At 36.8% G+C, this 26,225-nt stretch overlaps 1 protein-coding gene across 8 annotated transcripts in view; it reads left to right on the top strand.

Moving 5' to 3' along the window:
• LOC105493212 (activin A receptor type 1C) overlaps positions 1-26,225 on the top strand; it is a 95,253-nt gene that overhangs the window by 28,713 nt on the left and 40,315 nt on the right. For 4 of the 8 annotated variants that reach the window (XM_011760737.3, XM_011760734.3, XM_024796406.2 and 1 more), the window contains exon 2: positions 20,009-20,239. In XM_011760737.3, coding sequence (XP_011759039.1) covers positions 20,009-20,239 — 231 coding nt within the window. The other 4 variants (XM_011760735.3, XM_071072798.1, XM_071072799.1 and 1 more) reach the window with 4 other exon arrangements.

The following is a 26,225-nucleotide window of genomic DNA, read 5'->3' as shown; positions in this document are numbered from 1 at the left end:
CAGGTATATGAAAAAAACACTCAGCATCACTAATCATCAGAGAAATGCAAATCAAAACCACCATGAAATATCATCTCATCCCAGTTAGAATGGCTATTAGTAAAAAGACAAAAAACAACAGATATTGGCGAAGTATCTAGAGAAAAGTGAACTCTTATACACTGTGGGTGGGAATGTAAACAAGTACAATCACTATGGAAAACAGCATGGAGTTTCCTTAAAAAACTAAAATTAGAACTACTCTTCAATCCAGCAATCCCACTACTGGGTATTTATCCAAAGGAAATGAATCACTATATCAAAGGGATACCTGCACTCACATGTTTATCACAGCACTACTCAAAACCTACATTGTGGAATCAGCGTAAGTGTCCATCAGTGGATGAATGGATAAAGAAAATGTGATATACATACATGATGGAATATGTTCAGCCATAAAACAGAATGTAACCATGTTATTTGCAACAACATGATGGAACTGGAGGTCATTTTGTCAAGTGAAATAAGCCAGGTACGGAAAGACAAATACCATATGTTCTCATTCAAAAGCTGGGAAGGAGGGAAAGTGGGAGGGGGTGCTGAAGAGGGGTTTGTTAATGGGTGCAAACATATAATTATTTAGAAGAAATAAGTTCTAATGTTTGATAGCAGATTAGGGGTACTGTACTTTCCAACAATATATTGTATATTTCAAAGTAACTAGAAGAGGGGACTTGAAATGTTACCAACACGTAGAAATGATAAATCTCAAGGTAGTAGATACCCCGACTTGACTATTATACATTCTGTTTGTGTAACCAACGCTGATATGTGCCTTATAAGACATTATGTATCAATAAATATTTAAATAAAAGTAAAATGAAGTGTAGGGGAGGATGTCCATAGGTTATAAGCAAATGTTATGCCATTTTATATAAGAGACTTGAACATCCATGGATTTCAATATCCTCAGGAGACATGGAACAAATTCCCTGCAGATATTGAGGGCGTATTGTACTATATTCACAGAATCAATTGCTCAGTGTTGTCAATTTATTAATTTTCTCTAAATTGGTCTATAGATTGCAAAGTTTCAGTCAAAATCTCAGCAGGAGTTTATGTAGAATTCACCAAGGTGATTCTAAAATTTATAGGGAAAGGCAAAGGAATGAGAATACCCAAGTCAATTTTGTAAAATAAGAACAAAGTTGGAATCCTCGTAGTACCTATTTCAAGATTCATTATAAATCTACAATAATTAAGACAGTGTGGTATTGACAAAAGGAGAGGCACATTGATCAACAGAATAGAATAGAGAAACCAGAAATAGACCTACATACATATATATGTCAATTGATTTTTTTGACAAAATTATAAAGGCAATTTAATGGAGAAAGAATAGCCTTTTCAACAAATTACACTGGATACATTCATAAGCAAAAATAAATAAATAAATAAATAAATAAATAAATTTAAAAAAATCAAAATCCCTTGCATGTTTACAAGTATTAACTAAAATGGACCTAAGAATAAAATCTAAAACTATGAAAACTTCTAAAAGAAAACATAGAAAACATTTTGATCTTAGGTTAGGCAACATTTCTTAGATGAGGGTTCTAAAAGCATGATCTGTAAAAGAAAAATACTGAATAAATTAGACTTCATCAAAATTACAAACTTCTGTTCCTTGAAAGATGCCATTAAGAGAATGAGAAGACAAGATGCAGGCCAGGAGATAATGTTTTCAAAGCACATATCTTATAAAGCACTTGTCTCCAAAAAATATAAAGAATACTCAGAACTCGATAATAAGGAAACAACTCAGTAAGAAGTGGATGAAATATGTAAGTAACTGGAACTCTCATACATTACTGGTGGAAATGTAAAATGATACAAGCCCTTTGGAAAACACTTTGGCAATTCTATGTAAAGTTAAATATACACCTTCTATACAAAATAGTAATCCCACTCCTAGATATTTAGCAAAGAGAAATAAAACTTACTTTACATAAAAACAGTATATTAATGCTTATTACAGATTTATTTCTAATCCAGAAAAACGGGAAAAATCCAAATGTCCTTTAACTGATGAATGGATAAACAAACGGTTGTATATGCATTCAAAAAAGCTACTGATGTATGCAACATGGTGAATAAATCTCAAATGCCTTAAACCAAATGCAAAAAGCCAGACTCAGAAGACTGCCTTTGTTTGACATTCTGAAGAAGGCAAAAGTATAGGAACAGAAAATATCAGTGCTTGCCAGCAGTTGGGACAGAGAGAGAAATTGTCTGAAAAGTAGTATAAGTTTGGCAGGAGGGATTATGGAATTGTAGTTGTCAAAACTCATACAACTACATTAAAATAGTTACTGTAATAATTGCTATATGTAAATTACAGTTCAATAAACCCGGCTCTCCTCCCCAAATTGGAGAGCCTATAGATAAAGTAAGAAGTCATACAGATCAGGAAGTCAACAGATTATGTTTCAAATTGGTTAATCAGATATATTTTTAGAATTAATGTCCTAACATAATGTCCTAAATAATAACAACAATAGTTAAAAGTGGGTACCTCTGGGAAGTGAGAGTGGGGAGATGTGGGTCACTAGATGGATGCTTTTCTTTTAAATTCTTCCTATACTATTTTTTTTTGCCATGTGCACTTATAACATTAATTAAATAGAAATATTTTAAAATTATAAATAATTAAAATTTACCCATGTTTTATAACTTCTTTGAAAGTAAGGAATTTCTGTACATATTAAAATGTTTTTTGTCTGTATAATCTTCATTCTGCAAAATGGTATTAAGTAGATAGAAATGAAATCAAGTTAGGATAAATTAGGTTATGTTTAATTTGTTAACATGGAATAGTGATTTCTTCTCTTAGCAAAGGAAATTGCAGTCAGGGACATTGTCCATACACAGATAAAGCTCATTGTAAATGCAACATTTGCTCACCTGTTCTTTTAGGTGAAAGCATTTGGTTAGACTTGAAAGGTCATTTATCACCTACAGGAGAACACTTATGGGCTACTTGGGCTCCTTTTCTCTCTTTACTATAGAATTAAGCTTGCTTATGGAGAATTTTGCTTGCATCTGCAGTTTCTACAGAGGCTCATTAATGTGTTAACAAACCTACTTTGCTGAGTCAGATTAGAGGTACCCCTTGTTGAGTACAGTGCCATGCACATAGTGGGCAGTCAGCATTTTCTTGATTATCTTCTTCAGTCAGGGAAAGTCACTGTGTCTGTTGTAACCCTCTCTCAACAATTAAAAGGTAAGAGGAAAAGTTATGGAAAGATCATCAAACTAGGCTAGTCTTATTTATGTCCCAGAGATCAGGTAAGTTTCCATGTAGAGTAGGAGTCATTTTATGATGACGATGTATTTGAATTTCCAGGGACAGCCCTGCTTTCAAGTATGCTCGCCTGTTTCAGACCACAAATTCCAATTTTTGGACTTGAAAACAGATTTGCTTTAGCTATGGTGTATAGTATGGCAGTCGAACCTGGGGGTGTTTACCCAGATCCCACCATCAGGATTATGTTAGAGGCCTTTGCTGAAAAACTGACTGAAGCTGTCTCTATGATATGTTTAGCTACTCCCTGTGAACTAAATACTTTGACAGAACAAGAAGTGAACTTTAACAAAATAATATTCATAAATAATATCCCTGATTACAGAATATTAACATAGTCTTTATTGGAAATTAGGAAAAGGTGTTGAAAAATGTAAAAATCATCTTTATTCCCATACCTCAGAGATAACCACTATTAATATTTGAATGTGTTTCATCCTATTTATTTCAATGCATGTATAAAAATTGAGCACATATCCTGTATGTTTAATTATTTTACTTTTCATATTTATAGTGAGCAAGTTCCAATCTAAATATTACTAAAAAGGAGGATATTACTTGATTTGGGGGTGTTTAGTCTATTTCTGTTTTTTACTTTAGTGAATAATAACTCTGTAATGGAAGTTTTAAAGAAACTTTTGTGTTTATTTCATGTAGAAGTAGAAATACAACCACAAATATCATAAATATTTTTACGACTTGAGATAAATATTTCAGATTGTACATCTAAGAGTTTGTACCAACTGATACTCCACCAACTGTGTATGAAGATGAAATTTCATTGACCAACCCCCCAACCATTTCTGGGTGTTATAACTTACAACATCATTTCTAATTTGGCAAGTGAAAGTTATGTCTTTGCATTAATTTTCTGTTTTGATTATTAGTGAGATTTAAACTTTTCATGTTTATTGACAACTTTTCTTTCTCTGTTCATCTACTTTGTTCATTTTTCTGTTGAAATTATCAGGCCCAAGAAATAATTGATTGAAAAGGAAAAATTAGTGTAGTAACCAATATGGGAGTTAATGTTCCAGATACATCTACCCGTTCATGTATGGATACCATTTTTTTATTTTAACAAAAATATCTATCTTGATTTGGAGCTGCTGATTTTATCACCTTAGTGTGGCAGTGTCACTACCAAAGAAAACGTTAATCAGAACCAGAAAGTTGTGAGAAACACTGAAAGCTATTTTTAAGGAGTGTGGTTTGTGCCTTAAATGTTGAGCTCTGAATAGCCCATAACTTGTAATAGCAGGAGCTTAATTTTTGGGTGTTCTTTTTTTTCCTTTTTTTTTTTTTTAAACATCTGTTGTGTGTTAAATGTGTTATCTAGAATATCTGTTTTTAAAATTTTCATAATAATCCTGTGAGATAGGAATTATTATCCCTACTTCATCAGTGCATGGACAGATTTAGAGAGGTGTGGTAACCTCTCAGGCTGCACAGCAGGGTTAGGGGTGACTCAGGATTAGAACTACAGATAGGCATCTTCCAAAGTGCAGGATCTTTTTTACTGCACCTTGCTGAATTCCAACAATGTTAAACTCAGACACAGCTAAAAACAAGGTTTTCGTTTGTTTCTTTACTATATTTTTGTTTTGTTTTGTTTTGTTTTATTTCACTATTAAAGAAGCAATAAGACTTAGATGACCTACCTTAGACTTTCCTTTTCTTCTGGCTAATATGAATTCTTTGAGACTTTTTGGAGGTCCTATAACTTCTTTCTTATGTTTCCTTACTTTTATACTTTTATGTCTTGAAATATATTTGGGCAGCTGCAAAAAAGAAACAGGCAATTACGTTACTTAACAGTATCTTGATAGATAAAAGGAACCAGGAGAAGCCAGGTAACCTACCTTCTTTTTTTAGTTTATTTTTATTTTTATTTTTTGAGACTGCCTTTTTTTCTCACCCAGGCTGGAGTGCAGTGGTGCAATCTCGGCTCACTGCAACCTCTGCCTCCCAGGTTCAAGTGATTCTCGTGCCTCAGCCTCCTGAGTAACTGGGATTACAGAAGCCTGCCACCATGCCTGGCTAATTTTATATTTTTAGTAGAGATGGGGTTTCACCATGTTGGCTAGGCTGGTCTCAAACTCCTGACCTCAAGTGATCCACCCACCTCAGCCTCCCAAAGTGCTGGAATTACAGGTGCAAGCCACTGCGCCTGGCCAGTAACGTACCTTCTGAAATAGTTATGATAATTCCTAGAAGTCTAAGAATTATATATATATATATATATTTTTTTTTTTTTTTTTTTTGAGACGGAGTCTCACGCTGTTGCCCAGGCTGGAGTGCAGTGGCGCGATCTCGGCTCACTGCAAGCTCCGCCTCCCGGGTTCCCGCCATTCTCCTGCCTCAGCCTCCTGAGTAGCTGGGACTACAGGCGCCCGCCACCGCGCCCGGCTAATTGTTTGTATTTTTTTAGTAGAGACGGGGTTTCACTGTGGTCTTGATCTCCTGACCTTGTGATCCGCCCGCCTCGGCCTCCCAAAGTGCTGGGATTACAGGCTTGAGCCACCGCGCCCGGCCAAGAATTATATTTTAAAAAAGCATTGTGGATTTTTAAAATGTGCTCCCCATTCATCAGCTCCCTTTCCCACCCATCTTCTTTGAAGGGAGTGGTAGGTGATGCTGCCCTTTTTATGTTTGCACAGTATATGAGTTCTTCATATTATCCAGGCTAAACTTTTGAGCCTCATGGTCAATGTTGGAAAGATGCTCAGCTAGGATCAGCCTTAATGAAACAAAAAGATCCTTCCAAATCACTTGTCCTCCTCTTCCCTTTTCAACTCTGAGCTTGCCACTCTATTTTTTAGCTAGATCAGCTTCTTAGGATAGTTTCCTTTTATTTCTAGATTGAGAACTATCTATTCTTTACCATATCTGATCATATATAAATATGCAGCTGTGGATTGTGGTAAAAATTTCTGACGAGTGAGCCCCTGAGAACCCTTGAGGACTTTACCTTTTCAATTTTCTTTGCTACTTTCATTCTAAACTTGAGACAGACAGTTCTGTTTTTGTATCTCTTCAATCCTGTAACTGCATATATGACTAGTAATTGTTGATTACTTACTAGTTACTTTTAATTGCCTCTGCTTAACAAGTCAGAGCTTTCTTAGCTTTTAGTTTGGAACTTAATATTTTTTGTGGTTAATTGTTTTTTTGCATTTCATGGCATATTTCCCAAATAGATTTATTATGCCATATACTCCTTTCATCACTGAACTCTGCTCTTCTCTCATTTGGTTTCTATGTTCTCTACTTTAATAGAGTTTGAAAACACAAAACTAGATCTCACTGACTGAACAGACCTTCAAAATATGAACTCTGATTATTCATGTCAGTCTTTATCAGAATACATTATTCTTCTGAACAGTTTTCTTCCCTAACTGTGATTCTAGGGCAACAACTTGGTTTTCTGGGTATGCTGTCACTCCTGTTGCTCTTTCTGATACTGGATGGTGGCCATTGATGCCTTCTGCTTTTAGGGTTATAGAATGTTACAACTGAAAGGCACATTAGAGATCATTTAATTGAATTCTTTCTTAAACAGATCAGTTGAACACATAAGACCCAGAGGCCATATTACTAGAACTAGGATTAGAACCCCAAGTCTCCTAACTTGTTCCCTAAATGCCCTGGACTGGATTAGGGATCCTGTGGTGTTTTTTCTTTACACAGGTTCACTTCTCCATGCTACAGAGTAGCAATCCCTGCTTACCACTGCAAGATATTGCTGGAAATAGTATCCTTCAGGAGTTGATTATAATTGGTAATCATTTCCTGTAGAAACAGTGTTAAAAGTGTATGGTGTATTCTTGATCAGGAGTTAATCATCAAGTAAATCATAGACTTGACAAGCAATATATTGAACACAAGACTGTACTAATTTAGAAAATGCATACTATCTTCCAAGTTCTGTAAAATAGACCAACGTGTGCAGGCTGATCAAAAACACTGTTAAGATTTGTGCTCCAGTACTGATGGAGGCATTGCCAAGTGAATTTCTGGTAGGTGAACATCTATCTAGAGTGAGTTTGTTGAGCCAGGAAAGCTCAGCAGCTCTGTTCCCTGGGCAGAGATGTGCCTTGTTAGCTAGACACCTGGTCGGCCATTATTAGCTTTCTCTGTTGCTTGGAGTGGGTGGCTATTATTATTCAGCTTTTTTGTGTTTGTTTTTGAACTCAGGCTGGAGTGCATTGGCGCCATCTCGGCTCACTGCAAGCTTCGCCTCTCGGGTTCACGCCCTTCTCCTGCCTTAGCCTCCCGAGTAGCCGGAACTACAGGCGCCCACCACCACGCCCAGCTAATTTTTTGTATTTTTAGTAGAGACCGGGTTTCACTGTGTTAGCCAGGATGGTCTCAGTCTCCTGATCTCATGATCCGCCTGCCTTGGCCTCCCAAAGTGCTGGGATTACAGGCGTGAGCCACTGTGCCCGGACTATTCAGCTTTTTTCAGTTTCCAGAATATTCCATATTGAGTAAAATTAGCACTACGGAAAATTGCCCCTTCCACTTGAGACAGCATTTCCATGTGGAGTATGGCCATTCATTGTGAACACAATAGGTTGGAATAATAACAGGTTGGACACTCAGCTCCACTTTCTGATGCAGTCAACCCCTAGATTAATAATTTTTATTAGAAAAAGGCTGTTAAAGCTGGGCGGGTGACTCACGCCTGCAGTCCCAGCACTTTGGGAGGCCGAGATTGATGGATCATTTGAGGTCAGGAGTTCGAGACCTGGCCAACATGGTGGAAACCCTACCTCTACTAAAAATACAAAATTAGCCGAGCTTGGTGGTGAGCGCCTGTAATCCCAGCTACTCGGAAGGCTGAGGCAGGAGAATCACTTGAAACCAGGAGGTGGAGGTTGCAGTGAGGCGAGGTTGTGCCACTGTACTCCAGTATGGGCGACAGAGTGAGACTTCATTAAAAAAAAAAAAAAAAAAAAAAAAAAAAAAAAAAAAAAGAAAAAGACCATTAAAAGAAATAAAAGAAATGTAACATTATAAAATGCAATTATATTTATCCACATTTGAAATTTTTAAAAAGATATCCTTGAGTTTGGTAAAGTCAGACCTTAATTCTGGGATTTATGTCTTTACTTTCTTAATTGGTATTATAATGCTCTTTTTTCTTTTTTTAATGTGAGCTATTTTATTGTTTTCTTTTAATAAATATTTTAATTAACAAATCATAATTGTATATATTTGTGAGGTATAATGTTTTGATATGTATACAGTGTGAAATGATTAAATCATGTGAATTGACTTCTTTTTTGAAATGATGGTAATAGAGGATGCTTTTTTTTTTTTTTTTAGATGGAGTCTCGCTCTGTTGCCCAGGCTGGAGTGCAGTGGTGCAGTATTGGCTCACTGCAAGCTCTGCCTCTTGGGTTCACGCCATTCTCCTGCCTCAGCCTCCCGAGTAGCTGGGACTACAGGCGCCCGCCACCATGCCCGGCTAATTTTTTGTATTTTTAGTAGAGATGGGGTTTCACCATGTTAGCCAGGATGGTCTGGATCTCCTGACCTCATGATCTGCCCGCTTCGGCCTCCCAAAGTGCTGGGATTACAGGCATGAGCCACCGATTTTTTTTTTTCAATGTTCTTCCTTGACAACACAAAAATTTGATGTAACCCTTGGTTGGGTCCCCAAATTATTTTTGAAATTTTACTGGTCAGTGTAATTTCCAAATCTGGTAACCACCATTATCAGGTATGATTTTATGTGAGCGTAAATATAACAGCTATAAGACCAACAGGACTTACGTGAATATGCAAATAATTATAAAATAATAATAATAATTATTATTATTATTTTGAGACAGAGTCTCGCTCTGTCGCCCAGGCTGAAGTTCAGTGGCGCAATCTCGGCTCACTGCAAGCTCCGCCTACCGGGTTCACGCCATTCTCCTGCCTCAGCCTCCCGAGTAGCTGGGACTACAGGCGCCCGCCGCCATGCCCGGCTAATTTTTTGTATTTTTAGTAGGGTTTGTATTTTTAGACAGTGTTTCACCGTGTTAGCCAGGATGGTCTCGATCCCCTGACCTCGTGATCCGCCCGTCTCGGCCTCCCAAGAATATGCAAATTATAATACACATTAAGGGCTTATCAGTTTCTCATTTCTTCTTACAATTTGGAAAGACTTCACTGGCAGTATTTGGATAGGTGGAATCTTTTGGTTCAAACAAGAGATTTCTCTCAATAAATATTGGTCTAGCAAGTCCTCCCAGGCTAAAATGGTGATCATCAAGGGTGCTGGAGAGTGGAGGGCCACTATTTCCAAATGAAAAAGCGTCATCAAATCATCACCGCATTGATTTGCTTCTAGACAAGGCATTTTATTTTAAAATTTCAAATAACAAAATTGAGAGTGTGACATTTTATGGTTATTTTAAAGACACACAGGTTTTAAAAATGCTTGAGAAATGCTAATCCTGAGTGGAGGTCATTCTGTAAAAAATAGCCTGCGTCCTGCCTCTGCTGCCACTAGATGGTACCCTGGTGCGCCGGGAAGCCGTCGGAGGACGTTGCGCTGCCCTCGGGCAGGTGGCTGAGCCCCGCGGGAGCTGTCGTTGGGGCCGAATTCACTGCACCAAGGTCCAGCGGACAGCTAGGGCGTCCCGGCGACCCCAGGGTGCCCGTTCGCAAATTCATCAGACGAAGGGGAGGCGGAAGCCGCTGACCGCTGCTCTGGGGTAGGGCTCCGAGCTCCAACCTGCAGGTCCAGGCAAGGGGAGCTCCACGGGGGTGGGTCGGGGTGCCAAGGTCATTGTTGGGGTGGGGAGCGGCCTGGGGACCGGGAATGGAGTTCCATTGGGGCAGTGAGTGTTACCAAACCCGTTGACAAAGTGGGGGCAGTTAGTGTCCATGCGGTGCCGCCTCGCAGCAGGAGGTATTTCCACACTGCCTGGTGGGGGAGGACTGCCGCGGTTTCCTCAGGCTGGTGGGTGCTCTCTGGACCGTCTTGGAGGACTACTGAGAGGATGGGCTGGGACTCGTCCTCCAAACGGCAGGAAGGGTGAACAGGTATGCTTCTCAAGATTCACCTCCAAGAAACCTTCCCGCCCCTGCCCCCATCTCTTACCCTCAGCACCAGCCGGATTCAGTAGTGCTTCACTTCTGTGTCCCAACGCAGCTCACAGCTCCTACATGTGTCCCTGGCTCAGTTTACCACACTGTCCTAACATCCTTTAACCTACACGGTCAAGTTGCTTTAGTACATACCTTTTCTCTCTCCTCTCTCCCTCCCTCCCTGCCTTGACTCTTTGCCAAAGAGTTTGGCATATAGTAAAGTACTCTTTAAAAAATGATTTTAAAAATTTATCTAAAGACTTGCCATAAAGTAATTCACTTACTACTGTCAAGGAGATTTGTATATTATCTATGATTTGGATGATCCATGTCAAAATTGCATATATATTTAAGTGTCTAAGAAACAGATCAGAAACTGGAAGAAAATATTGACTAGAAAATATCTGGATGGGAGATTTTCTAAGCTTTAAAGCAAAATAAATTGCAGAGTAAAATATTGATAGACACAGTTTATGTCTATCATGTTATTAGGATTTTAATGAGAACATCACTATGCATATCTAGTGTGAAACTCCACAAAGTAATATTTGGAGAGGTTGTATACAGTAGTGGTTTGGGGGATTTGGGATTAAGGGTGATGTATTTTATTTTACTTCCTTCTTTATGTGTATTACCTGACTTCTTTTTGACAAGGGGTAAGTATCTTTCCGCCCCCTACCCCCCAAATAATGAAGGTAATGTGTTAGGGAAAAAGCAAATAAATATGAAAGTGGGAAAAGCTATATGTAACACATATGACAAAGGATTTCTATATCTATTCTATATTTCTATTCTATTCTATTCTATTCTATCTTTATAAAAACCTCTTTCAAACTGAGAATGAACTTTAAAATTCATCCAAGAGATAAATAGCATGGACAAAAATTTCTTCTGTACTTTGCAGTTTTCTACAATTTGTAATTCAATACATCTTTATTGAATTTTACCACACTGCCAGACCCTATTCTAAATGTTGGGGAAGTGATAGTAGATAAAACAGGAGAAAGGCCCTGCCCTCATGAAATTTTCATTCTAGTGGGGCTAATACAATTTAAAAAAGCGAATTATAGATTGTGATACGTAGCAGGAAGGATGGGGAGCAGATCCTTGAGCAAGGGTAGTCACTGAAGATTTCTCTGAGGTGGTGACATTTGAGCTAAGACCTGGAGAATGAGAAGAAAAGGGGAGAGCACTACAGGTAAAGGGAACAAGATGAGTAAAGGCCATGAGGTGGGAAACTTGTTATATCACAGCTGCGAAAAGGAGACAAGTGCTCCGGAAGGCTGAGTTATGAGAGATGAGGTTGGATGAGTGGGATGAACCCAGACTATTAGCCTATCAGGTCATGATAATGATTGTGGATTTTGCTTTATTCTAAATGTAATTGGAATCCATTAAACACCAATATTCTCCAAAGCAGAAGACAGTAGATTAAGAAACCCCAACTACTGGGGAACAGTTTGATGAGGAACCATTTAGGCTGCCAGGGTAAGAAAATAACCTTTCAAACCAAGCAAGAATTGTATGTGAGGAGTGGCAGAGGAAACGTGTCCTGTGATTGGGAATACTCTTTTCTTTGACCCTTCAAATAGGGTCTGTTTTTTCCCCTACATGGCTGCAAAGTCTAAACTGGGCCAGAGGACTCCAGATAGGCTGTATCCTCCTTAAGGAAACAAAGATTAAGCCGTGGAAACACTGCTATATACCCAAGAGCAGTTATCACCAACTGCCACCCCTGCTAGCCTGTTGCGCACTCATGCCTTGACTTTCAAAGGCAGGAAGGAGAAGGCTGCCATCTTCCTATCTAAGAATCCTGCATTTTCATCCCTTCAAAGGGATGTTTTAAGAGAATCCACACAAATAATTTTGTCACGAACCATTTTGATTATATTGTATCCCTTTATGGTTGATTACTAATTGTCCCACACTGGAGGAGCTTAGCAGCAAAGGTTATTAATGGTATTTCTGGAAAAAGCCTTCTTTGAAAGGTGAAACTTTCAGTTAATCACCAAGCTGATAAGCAAAAATGCTAAATAGAAATTTTCCCGTTAAGTTTTAAAATTGCAGTAAAAGCTTTGTGACATTGTGCCATCATACGTGTCCTTTCCATATGTATTCAAAGTTTTGAGGCAATAAGTAAATAAATAACATCATTCTAGTCAGTTTTAAGCTCTAATTGCTGTCAGCCATTGAAATATTTTTGGGAAACGTTTTCATATCTACTTAGTAGAATGTAGAGTATTCAGATTGCTGAAGTGTGGTGCTCTTTTGAGTTGCTTTTGGTCTTGCATACCGTTTCTGTGATCCTGTGGATACTAAGATTGAGGGACTCAGCAACAGTCTCTAGATGTCTCACATAACTCAGAGAGGCTATGAACATTTTCAGGCCTCCATCACATTCCCCCCATCGCCCCCAAATTTCATGCTGATATTGGAAAGAACATTCAATTCTCGTGTAGTACATATAGTACAAGATAAACAATCTTTAACATTAATTGGAGAAGTTTTGCTGATTTAGAAACCAGTAGAATTCTCTCACCCTCTGAAACAGCAGCGTGTGAATTTGGGGGCACAGACCAATCCTGTTCACATCCCTAACCCCAGCTCTCTCTTTTCATCTATCATAGGTAATCCTTAAGTCACTTATATTGAGAACTGTGACACAAGTTCAGAGTAGCAGAGGACTAGAGAACTGGAGGGGTCTTTAGAAGTCTTCTAGCCTGCTTCTTGACCTCCTCATTTTACAGGTGAGGAAGATAAGATCTGGAGAGATTGGGGAACTTGTCTAAAGTCTCAGGTGGCTGGTGGTCAGGTGAGCTAAAACCTCGAGTTTCAATCAATGTTGCCTTTGGACTGAGAAAATTCCAAATGGTTAGTACGAATAATTTACAATGTGCTGAACTCTAACTAAATTGAGCAGTACAGCTGAAAGTTTAAGCAGTTCTCCTGGACAGAATCCCTGCTGGTTTCATTCCTTCTCAGCTCTGAACCTTCTTTAATGGGGAACGTAATTGCTACTTTGTGCAAAGTTTTTCTTTGTGATGGGTGTCTTCCCTTATTTGTGGAGTTCTGAAATTTTTGGTTGCAGCCTGAGAAGGAGTATTTCTACCAGCTGAATCTTTATTGAAAGCTCATTTGACCTAAAAGTTTACATTTATATTGACCATATTTTATTAATGCTATTTTCATTCTTTGTTCTATTTTTCCTTACCATTAAGAAAGGCGAATGCTTTGAAATGACCACATGGCAAGAAAATAAAATTTTGACAAGGAATAGAAAAGGAAGCTAGATCTTTGCCTGATTTTCTTTGACCCTGTCTGGCTTTCCTTCAGATTTACTAGTGCTAGTTTTCCTGGCTTCTTTCCTGCTGCTGTACTTTTCATATTCAGCACACTGAAAAGCTTGAATTGTTCCCTTTGTTAACTCAGAAGCCTGCAAATGATGAAAAGATTACATATTCAGCAGGTCAAATCCGAGACGGTTTTCTGAATTAAAAAAAAATATTTTGCGTTTCATAGCCTGGTCTAAAACTAGAGAAACTGAATAAACTGATGTCTGGAAAAGAAGAAAGAGTTTATGTCAGATGTTTATGTTAAGCACTGGTTAATTTTAGCATATAGACCCCAAACATAGGGAACATAGTAATATGTAACCAACATGTTGAAAATACTGTCTAATTCAAAGCACCTAATATTTGCCAAATAAATATTTGGCTTTCTAATAAGAATAGCACATAAATGCAGATCAACGAATTTGGTTCTTTTTTGTAGTCAGATGGTTTTTATATTTCTGGACACCAGGGTGTGCTAGCCATCACATGTAAATATGGATGAATATTTATTTTCTGGTTGGTTAGGAATGTGCACATCCTTTAGTTGATGTGGGTAACAGATGTCTTGTGGGTAACAGATGTCTTGCCTTTTAGAGACGAATTGGCAGAGTGGATAAAAGGGGATAATTAAAGGGGTAGGAGGAGACAAAAGCAAAGTACAATCTTCCTTGTGGTGAAAAATCTAATAAACCTCCTTATTATGGGTAATTGTTTTCCTTCTTCAACCTCATTTGCTGCCCCTTTCCATAGGACTCAAGTACATTGTAATGGGAAAGTATAAAATAAACATGAGACAAGACTACTGCCTGCTAACAACCAGATTTGTTCTGTCACAGAATATTGTAGTATAATTAACTCAATGAACATCAGTTTTTTTTGAAAAAGACAAAATATGAAATCATGTCTAATCACTAATGGCAACTTATATTGTAATTGGCAGCACAAAGGTTCTATGTTGAGGATGGTTAATATAAATATAGTTGAATTATATGTCAAATGCAGTGATATAGTGGACTGGTGCGAAATGAAATATGAGAGTCTGAGTATGTTGTATGTTACTTATTCATCTCATCTTAGGTCCTATTTAGTTTGCTGTTTGTTCGCTGTCAGTCCTATCGTACTGCCAGCTGAACTGGAATAAATGGGAACATTTAGCAGATGTTTGAAGCCATTATCATTAACAAATCCTCAATTTTGCCAGTGTTTTTCATCATGCAAGATTTGAAGTAAGGTGTCACTTTGTGTCTTAACTATATCACCTAGGTATATATTATTATTATGATTTGTACCTTTTACTTTTAACCAAAGTAAATTTTTATAGCTTGTTAAACATTTAGTGAATATCTGCATAATTCCTTGCTAAGAACTATTATGTAATCATTTTTATAAGGAGCCAGTAGTGCTTCAAAAAGAAAGTATCAGATTATGTACTCAGAGCCTTACTTAATACAGAATTTAGATAAAGCTGTAAGGTGAGATTATTTATTTTAGATGCAAGGCACATGATACTGAATTTTATTTGACTGCATGTCCCCTCAGAAAATAGGTAGGTAGAATTCGTTTCAAAAACACCAACTGTGTTTTAAAGGCTATTAGGATAATACCGATCAGAATCCTAGTTTTCAGTTATTAATTCATTAACAGCTTCTTTCTGCTGTATTAGAATTCTATTTTTTTCACAATTGCTAGAAATTTGTGGGGTGGGAGAATTGTTCACATACCCATTTTTTTTTATGGCACCTTTCATGAGTAAGGTGCCATTAAAAATGGTACCTTTGCTTGACTAGTCCAGAGACTGTTACATAAGTCAGTCACTTTATCTTTTTCAGCCTCATTTTGTTATATATGAAATGGAGATAGTGACAACTAACTCCCACAGTTGCAGTGGGATTATATGAGATGATGAATGCATGTGAAACTAACATATATTTAATTGTTGAGTGCTTTATGTTTGTCTTCACTCAGCAGATTCATGTTCTTTAGTTGGTTGTGTCAGTTGCTAAGCTTCTCTTGGAAATAGAGTGTCCAAGGAGATTCTGATGAAATGTCTAGTGACAAATGGTTTGAGATTGTGTGTTGGAAGAGTTACTCTTTTTCCTACCTTTAGCCCCTTAAAATATGAAAGTGAAGAATAACCATAGTTCAGCAATTGAGTTAACATTAAATGAGTTTTCCTATTTTGTAATTGTAGATTTCCATAAGGTGTAAATAAGTACGGTCATAAAATATTGGTGTTATATAAGAGTTTAAGATTTTTAGACCCACTTTCCCTATGCTATTCATTTTCTATTTTCAGAGAACAACATTGAGACTCTGTAAGGTTAAATGTCTTCTCCAAAGTCAATCAGCAAGTTAGTGACAGAGTGAGGGCTGGAACTTTTGTCTTTTCCTGAATTCTTTGGCTGGACCGTCACCAGATACTACCTGCTGTGTGACCATCTAGAATCTAGTCTGGCTCATTAAAAGAAGGAGAGCAGTCAAATCACTCTTGACAGAGCAGAGAGAGATGCATTTCTTTATTATGGCTTTTAAATGGTCTCTGCACCCTAGTTCATTTGGCTATTCCTTTATGGGTTACAAATGTATTTTGATTGTTTTGCTTGTTTGCATAAGGCAACTGGCTTTACCTCCTTCAGTAGTAGGAGAGAGAGTCCCTAAGTCTTTATATAGTATTTCCTATGTGCCAGAGATTTGTCTAAGGGCTTTACACAGGTTAACTAATTTATGCTCCACAACAACGTTATGAGGAGATATATTATTATTAGTCCTGCCTTTCATATAAGAAAATGGAGGTACAGGAGACAAAGTAATGCCTAAGATTGCAAAGCCAGTATAATCAAATTTCTAAGATTGGAACTGGAGAATGCTAGAAAGATTTCATTGTCAGTAGAAACCTAGATGAATGGTTGCCCATGAGTTCTCTTTTTGCAAGGAAAGTGCCTTGAAACATGTTCTAAAGCACTAGATTTTATCTATATAGCTCTATAGAATCCCCATCAAGTTAGAATATATGGCTCTTCTGTATCACATAGATATTGATGACAAAGTATATTTATTAATGTTGATCACCACTGGAATAAATAGGAAAGTGAGCTGTTATGCTTGGTTCAGTGTTGATAACAAAACAGTATTTTATTTTAAGATTGTATTTCCCTTAGGATACCAGTATTAAAAATGTTTTTAGAAATGATGCTTCATCAGTTAAGAAAAATTATTGATAGAAGAGAATAATTTCTATATGATTGATATAGAATTTGTTCTTTGTTAAATATTCAGTTATATAGGAATAGTACCCATTTTTGCTCCCATATCTGTATTTGAAGTTAAGTAAAAGTTGTCATTTATGTATCAAATATTTTACAAGTGTAAAATCAACTTCCATTTGAACGATTAGCAATTTAAAACTTTAGTTTTACTGACAATGATTATATGGTAAAAATTTGCACATTTAGATAATTATGGGAGGACAGTTGTGATTTAACGAAAAGTTCGTAACATTAATAATATATTTATTTATTTTTGTTTTTGTTGCATTTGCTTTTGGGGTCTTAGTCATAAATGTTTTACCTAGGGAATGTTGAGAATAGTTTGTCTTTGTAGGTTTTCTTCTAGAATTTTTCTTGTTTTAGGGCTTAGAGTTAAGTCTTTAATTCATCTTGAGTTAATTTTTGTATAATGTGAGAGGAGGATCCAGTTTCTTCTACGCATAACTATCCACTTTTCCAAGCACCATTTATTGAATAGAGTATCCTTACCCCAGTGTGTGTTTTTGTGTGCTTTGTCGGAGATCAGTTGGTTGTAAGTATGTAGCTTTATTTCTGGATTCTCTAATCTGTTTCATTGGTCTATGTGTCTACTTTTATACCAGTACCATGCCATTTTGGTTACTGTAGCCCTGTATTTATAGAATAATTGGAAGTTGGGTAATGTGATGCTTCCAGATTTGTGCTTTTTGCTTAGGATTACTTTGGCTATTCAGGCTCTTTTTTGATTCCATAAAAATTTTAGGATTTTTTTTCTAATTCTGTGAAAAATGATGTATTTTGATAGGAATTGCACTGAATCTGTAGAATGCTTTGGGCAGCATGGTCATTTTCACAATATTGATTCTTCCAATCTATGAGCATGGATGTTTTTCCATATGTTTGTGTCATCTATATCTCTGCACAAAGAAATAATAGAATAAACAGATAACCTATAGAATGGCAGAAAATATTTGCAAAGTATACATCCAAAAAAGGATGTATCCAGAATCTACAAGGAACTCAAGAGAATCAGCAAGAAAAAAGCAAATAATCCCATTAAAAAGTGGGCAAATGACATGAACAAACACTTCTCAAAAGAAGACATACAAATGGCTAACAAATATATGAAAAAATGTTCAACACCGCTAATCACCAGGGAAATGCAAATTAAAATAACAGTGAGATATCAGCTTACCCCAGCCAGAATGGTCACCATTAAAAAGTCAAAAAACAATAGATGTTGGTGTGGATATGGTGAAAAGCAAATGCTTATACCCTGCTGATGGGAATTTAAATTATTACAATGTCTATGGAAAACAGTATGGAGAGTTCTCAAAGAACTAAAAATGGAACTGCCATTTGATCTAGCAATCCCACTATTGGGTTATCAAAAAGATACCTGCACATGTATGTTTATGTCAGCACAGTTCACATTGCAAAGATACAGCATCAACATAAGTGCCCATCAACCGATAAATGAATAAAAACATGTGTGTATGTGTATGTGCATATATATATATGCACACATGTATATATATATGCACACACGTATATATACACACACGTATATATATACACACGTATATATATGGTGTGTATGTTTGTGTGTGTGTGTGTATATACCATAGACTACAACTCAGCCATAAAAAAGAATGAAATAATGTCTTTTGCAGCGACTTTTGATGGAAATGGAGGCCATTATCCTAAGTGAAGTAACTCAAAAGCAGAAAACAAAATACTGTATGTCCTCACTAATAAGAGGGAGCTAAGCTATGAGTATGCAAAGGCAAACAGGGAGATGTAAAGGATATTGGAGACTCAGGAGGTGGGAGAGGGTGGGAGGGAGGTTAGGAATGAAAAATTATCTATTGAGTACAATGTACACTATTCAGGTGATGGGTACACTGAAAGCTGAGACTTCATTATTATACAGTTCACCCATGTAACCCAAAACAACTTGTACTCCTAAAGCTATTGAAATTTAAAGAATTTTAAAACAGTAATACAAAGCTTATTTAGTATTATGCTATTTAGAAACAATATATTTAAATAAAATTTGAATAAATAACTCACAACCACTAGATGCTTCATGCTGATGAATATTTTACATCAAAACATAAATAGGCACTGCTTTGGACATGTGACTTAGTGGTGACTGTGTGTGTGTGTGTGTGTGTGTGTGTGTAATAAGTGGAGAATGTTGGAGAGGTGTAAATAGTGAACAGATTAGTTTAACAAAGTGTAATTTTTCACAGTTGTATTGGTATCGATATTCTAAATTCTATTATTGGTGTGCCTTACTTTATGGACTGGATGTGTGAATTAAAGAAAATTACCTGAAGGTCATGGTGTCTGTTCAAATGATTCATTCTAATATATGTTCTTTAGTGAAGAGGGGAAATATAGTGGCTCACCAATGTCTTAAAGGAACTATGACAATAACAATTGTGTTAAAGTATCACAGAAAATAAATATAAAGTGTCACAACTATTTTTTAGAGACATAAATGTCTATGGTTAGCTTTGCGTTTAGCACATTTGCTTAAAAGTTTAAAGGAAGGAGGGCAAATGAACAGAACACACTGAATTGTTTGGTTACACAGCTGCCATAACCCCACTTTAATGTTCTGTGAGTGTTGCTGGACAGCTCCTCTTGGTTGCTGTGATACTGTTTCCTAGCATTTCCTAGGAGCTATTGATTTAGGAATGAGCTGATTGAACTTAATAAGGGGGTATTTAGAGCATGGATGGGAAAAATGCTTTAAATATAGTAGCAACTGAATAAATCACAAAAATATTAGCAATAGTAAATGATAATTGGACAGGATGTTTAGTGAAATACATGATGGAGCGGGAGTAAGAGCTTAGCATGTGTTTAGCAAGTGTTTTTATTTAAACCCCTTTTCCATTTTCATTAAGATTGAATTTATATTCTGAGGTATTATCAAGTAAAGTAGCATGATGTCTTTTGTATTTTAAATCTTTTTGCCTTACTCTTTCCAGGACTGAAGTGTGTATGTCTTTTGTGTGATTCTTCAAACTTTACCTGCCAAACAGAAGGAGCATGTTGGGCATCAGTCATGCTAACCAATGGAAAAGAACAGGTGATCAAATCCTGTGTCTCCCTTCCAGAACTGAATGCTCAAGTGTTCTGTCATAGTTCCAACAATGTTACCAAAACCGAATGCTGCTTCACAGATTTTTGCAACAACATAACACTGCACCTTCCAACAGGTAAGGGGTTTATCTTTCTTCATTCCAAATTTAATTTTACTCTTGGAAAACTATAAGAAATGGTAGGAATCAAACTGTCTTATGTTTCTTTAAATAAGAAAATCTGTTTTACAGTTCTGTTTTTGATTTTGGCTGGTAAAATTCTCTAGAGTCTACTGAGGTTGAGTTTTTAAAAAATTGCACATCATTGTCAAAACATTGACAACAACGTAACAATTTTGAAGAAATTTGTCCACGTGATGTATTTTTGAAATGATTAATGGACCTAAAGTCAAATGTAAATTTTTTTTGGATTTTTAAAAAAGAAATTGAGATCGCTTCTCGGCCTTTTGGCTGAGATCACGTGTAAAAGACATTGAGAAATATACTGAGAAGAAAAAGAGCATAACTAAAAATAGCAGATTGCCAACTTTTCTGGGGACAGAATCTTTTTTTCAGGGGCATCCTCTGCATATCTTCTCCATCTACCCACATTCAAGTGAGAGCACACCTCAGAGAGATAGAGGCAGAGTGGAATTTGACCCTTCATCATTGTTCAGATATTTTTCTGCCTTTCGTCCAATTATACAGTGCTTTACCCCAATTTATAAGATGCTAAAAATCTTGATCTGGCCCTTTATCAGTAACTGGGATCTGAAACTTTGGGAGACATTAAGGGGCATGTAATTCTGACTTTAAAACTAGTTTACGATGTGAAAATAATCCTGCTATTGAACTTCTTTAATATTTTTAATATAACAATAATTTAATGATTATCAATATAGATGTATCTATACAGAGATACATATACTTCCTTACAAATTAACATTTTAAGGCAATGTTATCCAAGCTCAGGTGTTCATATGTCATCATATCAGTATACCACTCACGTACTTTTTACCTATTTTTAAAATAAGCTAACCACCTTTTAATTGAAAAACATTTATTGTATAAAATATAGTATCACTATCACAAATGTAAAAACTTGCCCTAAATAGAAGATAACTATGTAAACAAACAAAAAATGCTCTTGCATTTCAGTTAGGTATTTGCATTTTCTCCTTTTTAAAAGAGAGAAGACAGAAGAATAAGACATATTAGCAGGAAATGAGACTTTTTGTTACAAAATCCAAAAAAACTAAGAGAATAAGAGAAGGAATCATAGTATGACTCAGTGTTATTTAATATCATGTTTGTTTGCCATCCCAGTTCATCTCAGAAAAACTCTTAAAGTAATTCCACGTACCACCACTAGTACTTATCCCAATCCTTGGAAACACTGTTGTAAGGCATTATCATGTATATTGCAACCTCAAAAGTTATACTTGGCATATTTCATCCCTGAATGCTACTTGCAGTCATGGATTTTAGACCATATTTATTCTTTCTATCTCAGATTCCATAGACTTCCTTGCTTTGGTAGTGATCTGGGATCTATTATGGGCACTTGTTTCCTTACGTTTTATCTCCCAGTTTTTATCTGTGCACCAGAGACACCCTAAAGTGAAGGTTCCTTATGTTTGATGGTCTTCTCCATAGCCAAATACAAAGGATTTTAGGGGTAAAAAAGAGTCTCCTCATTAGCTGTGGCAGTGACTTGTAATGTGTCTTGCCAATAGTGAATGATCCTCAAGACTATATTCTTTAACTACAACAAAAGGTATTAGAGGGCAAGATGTCTCATATGCAATTGGGCAAATCAAACGTACTCAATGCAGCTAGAATGTAGGTCCTTTCCAACCTAACTGTAAGCTCTGCCAAAGTACTGACAGGTCTATATGTTCTGCCCTTAAGTTAATCAGTAACCAGTCTTTATTTTTCAAAAATCAACTTTATTAAGGCCTAATTTAGGCATAATAAAATGCCCATGTTTTATTATTTATTTATTTACAAAAAATAGTTTCTTTATCGAGAATGTGTGTGATGAACAGTGGGAGGACAGTGGGTGATTAGATCTGGGTAATTAGTATATTCATCATCTCAAACCTTTATCATTTAAAATGCACAGATTTTAACTATATAGTTTGATGAGTTTAGACACATACATATGCCCTTGTAACCACCACCACATCTCCATTACCTCAAAATGTTCTCAGTCCCACTTCCACCAGGGCTAGACCACTGATCTATTTTCTATCATTGTAGATTGGATTTATTTTTCCTAGAGTTTCCCATGAAAGGAGTCATTATGAAACTTTTTTTTGAGGGGGGAGGAATTGGCTTTCTTCAGTCAGAATAATGTTTTTGAGATTCATTCATGTTGCTGAGTTTATCAGTAGTTTACTCCTTTTATTGCTGAATAATGTCCCACTCTACATATATATTACAATTTTAAAAAATCCATTCGTCCATTGATGTGCATTCAGGTTGTTTCCATGTGGAGGCTATTATTCGCAAAGCTGTTATGAGCATTCACGTACAAGTCTTTGGATATGTGCTTTTATTTCTCTTTGAAAATACCTACGGGTGGAACTGCAGGGTCACATGATAAGTATATGTTTAACTTTATAGTCTCCCAAATAGTTTTCAGACCGCTTATAATATTTTATATCTCTAACAGAAATGTGTGATAGTTTCAGTTAGTACGTATTGTTGCCAACACTTGATATAATCAGTCTTTAATTTTAGTTATTCAAGGGTTTTGTGTTGGTATTTTATTGTGGTTTTAATTTGCATTTCCCAATAATTAATAATGTTAAATTATTTTTTCATGTGCATATTAGTCATCATTTATGTATCTTCCTCTGTGTAGTGTGTATTTGAGTGTTTATTAAAAATTGAGTTTTTTTGGCCAGGTGTGGTGGCTCATGCCTGTAATCCCAGCACTTTGGGAGGCCAAGGCGGGCAGATCACAACGTCAGGAGATCAAGACCATCCTGGCTAACACAGTGAAACCCCGTCTCTACTAAAAATACAAAAAAAAAAAAAAAAAAAAAAAAAAATTAGCTGGGTGTGGTGGCGGGCGCCTGTAGTCCCAGCTACTCGGAAGGCTGAGGCAGGAGAATGCCATGAACCTGGGAGGCGGGTTTTTTTTTTTTTAATCTTTTTCTGGTTGAATTGGAAGAGTTCTTTATATATTCTGAATACAAGTCCTTTATCACATAGATAAATTGTGACTATTTTCTTCCATTCTGTGGTTTGCCATTTTGTTTTCTTGAAGCTATTTTTTACAGAGCACAAGGCTGAAATTTTGTTGAAGTCTGATTTATTTTTTTTAAATAATTATGATAGTTTACTAGTTTCATGTCCTGAGTTTTTGTCTACCCAAAATTCATATATATTTTTATGTTTTCTTCCAGAAGTTTTAATATTTCAGTTTTTACAATTAGTTTCAATTTTTACATTCAGTTTCAACTTAATTTGTGTTATTATGTGAGATTAAGGTGGAATTTTATTTTTTCCATATGGATTTGAAGTTGTTCTAGCATCACTTATTGAAAGTCTATGCTTTACTCATTGAGTAATGGTTGCACTTTGGTTGAAAATAAAGTTACTTTATATATGTGGGTATATTTCTGGCCTCTTTCTTCTGTTCAATTGTTCTATATGCCTTATACTATCACCAAACTGTTTTGATTATTGTAGTTTTATAGTAAGTATTGAAATCAGGTTTTGTGAATTCTCCAACTTTGTTTTTCCAGATTAATTTGCCTATTATCCTTTGCATTTTTATCTAAATTTTAGAATCCACTTGACAATTTCTACAAGAATACCTGCTGAGATTTTGATTAAACTGAGTTGAATATATAGATTAATTTGCAGAAAATAATCATGTTCACAATATTGAACTTTTAATCCATGAACCTAGTATTTTTTTTTCTTCACCTATTTAGTTCTCTGGTTACTCTTAGCAGGGCTTTGTAGTTATCAGAGAACAGGTCTTATAAATATTTTGTTGACTTTATCTCTAGTGCATGTTTTGATGCTATTGTGAATGGTATTTTAAATATCTCAATTTCTAAATGTTAACTGCTAGTATATGATAATAAAATTAATTTTCCTTTTATCTTATTTATGATTTCCTGAAAGCTTGTGAAAATAACTTATAGACTTGGTGCGGTGGCTCACACCTGTAGTCCCAGCACTTTGGGAGGCTGAGGCGGGCAGATCACTTGAGGTTGGAAGTGTGAGACCAGCCTGGCCAACATGGCGAAACTCTATCTCTATTAAAAATTAGCCAGGCGTGGTGGAACATGCCTGTAGTCCCAGCTACTGGGGAGGCTGAGGCGGGAGAATCGCTGGAACCCAGGAGGCAGAGGTTGCAGTGAGCCGAGGTCGTGCCACACTGCACTCCAGTCTGGGTGACAGAGTGAGACACTGGTAAAAAAAAAAATAAGGAAGGAAAGAAAGAGAGAGAGAGAGAGAGAGAGAGAGAGAGAGAGAGAGAAGGAAAGAAAGAAAAGAAAGAAAGAAAGAAAAAGAAAAAGAAAGGAAGGAAAAGAACTTATATTAGTTCTAGTAGCTTTTTTTTTTTCTAGATTCTTTGGCATTTTCTGCATACATAATCATCTTATCAATGAATATAGACCATTTTATGTCTTCCGTTCTGATATATAGAAGATACAGAATTTTATTTGTTTTCCTTGAGTTTTTGAACTGAATGGGACTGCCAATATACTGATGAATAGGAGTGGTGAGAGTGAAGATCCTTGCCTTTTTCCTGATTCTAGGAGGAGAGCATTCATTCTTTTACCCTTAAGTATGTTGTTAACTGTGGGCTTTTTGTAGATTCCTATTATCAATTGAGGGAATTTACTTGTATTCCTAGTTTGGTGAAAGTTTCTCTTTAAAATCATGAATGGATATTACATTTTTATTTATTTTTTATTTTTTTATTTTATTTATTTATTTTTTTGAGACGGAGTCTCGCTCTGCCGCCCAGGCTGGAGTGCAGTGGCCGGATCTCAGCTCACTGCAAGCTCCGCCTCCCGGGTTTACGCCATTCTCCTGCCTCAGCCTCCCCAGTAGCTGGGACTACAGGCGCCCGCCACCTCGCCCGGCTAGTTTTTTGTATTTTTTAGTAGAGACGGGGTTTCACCATGTTAGCCAGGATGGTCTCGATCTCCCGACCTCGTGATCCGCCCGTCTCGGCCTCCCAAAGTGCTGGGATTACAGGCTTGAGCCACCGCGCCCGGCCGGATATTACATTTTTAAAAAGTAGCTTCATGAGTTTATTGAGATTATCATGTGATTTTTCTTCTTTAGTCTGTTCGTATGATGGATTGCATTAATTGGTTTTCTTTTTTTTTTTTTTTTTTTTTTGAGACGGAGTCTCGCTCTGTCGCCCAGACTGGAGTACAGTGGCCGGATCTCAGCTCACTGCAAGCTCCGCCTCCCGGGTTCACGCCATTCTCCTGCCTCAGCCTCCCGAGTAGCTGGGACTACAGGCGCCCACCACCTCGCCCCGCTAGTTTTTTTGTATTTTTTTAGTAGAGACAGGGTTTCACCGTGTTAGCCAGGATGGTCTCGATCTCCCGACCTCGTGATCCGCCCGTCTCGGCCTCCCAAAGTGCTGGGATTACAGGCTTGAGCCACCGCGCCCGGCCACATTAATTGGTTTTCAAATGTTATCTATAATAGGGAAGATATGTGTTGTCTGGCCACTAATTAATGTCCACAAGAAATGCTATGTAACATTTAATTGAATTTAAGCTTCTTTTTAATTAAAAAAATTTTTAAGACAGTGTCTTGCTCCATGACTCACTGCAGCCTTGAACTCCTGGGCTCAAGTGATCTTTCTACCTTAGCCTCTTGAGTAGGTGGGACTACAGGTACATGCCACCACACCTGGCTCATTTCAAAACAAAAAAAATTTTTTGAGATGTGGTCCTACAGTGTTGCCCAGGCTTATCTTAAACTCATGGCCTTAAGCAATCTGCTGCTACAGCTTCCCAAAGTGCTGGGATTAGAGGTATGAGCCACTGTACCTGGCCAGATGCAAACCTTTTTATTTGAAAAAGTTGGGGACTTTCAGGCTGAGTACTGGATGATGAAGCTAGTGCCAACA

The sequence above is a fragment of the Macaca nemestrina genome, chromosome 11 (genome assembly GCF_043159975.1).
Source record: "Macaca nemestrina isolate mMacNem1 chromosome 11, mMacNem.hap1, whole genome shotgun sequence".
In the NCBI taxonomy this organism is placed as follows: domain Eukaryota; kingdom Metazoa; phylum Chordata; class Mammalia; order Primates; family Cercopithecidae; genus Macaca; species Macaca nemestrina.
This window is presented reverse-complemented; position numbering and strand designations above follow the sequence as displayed.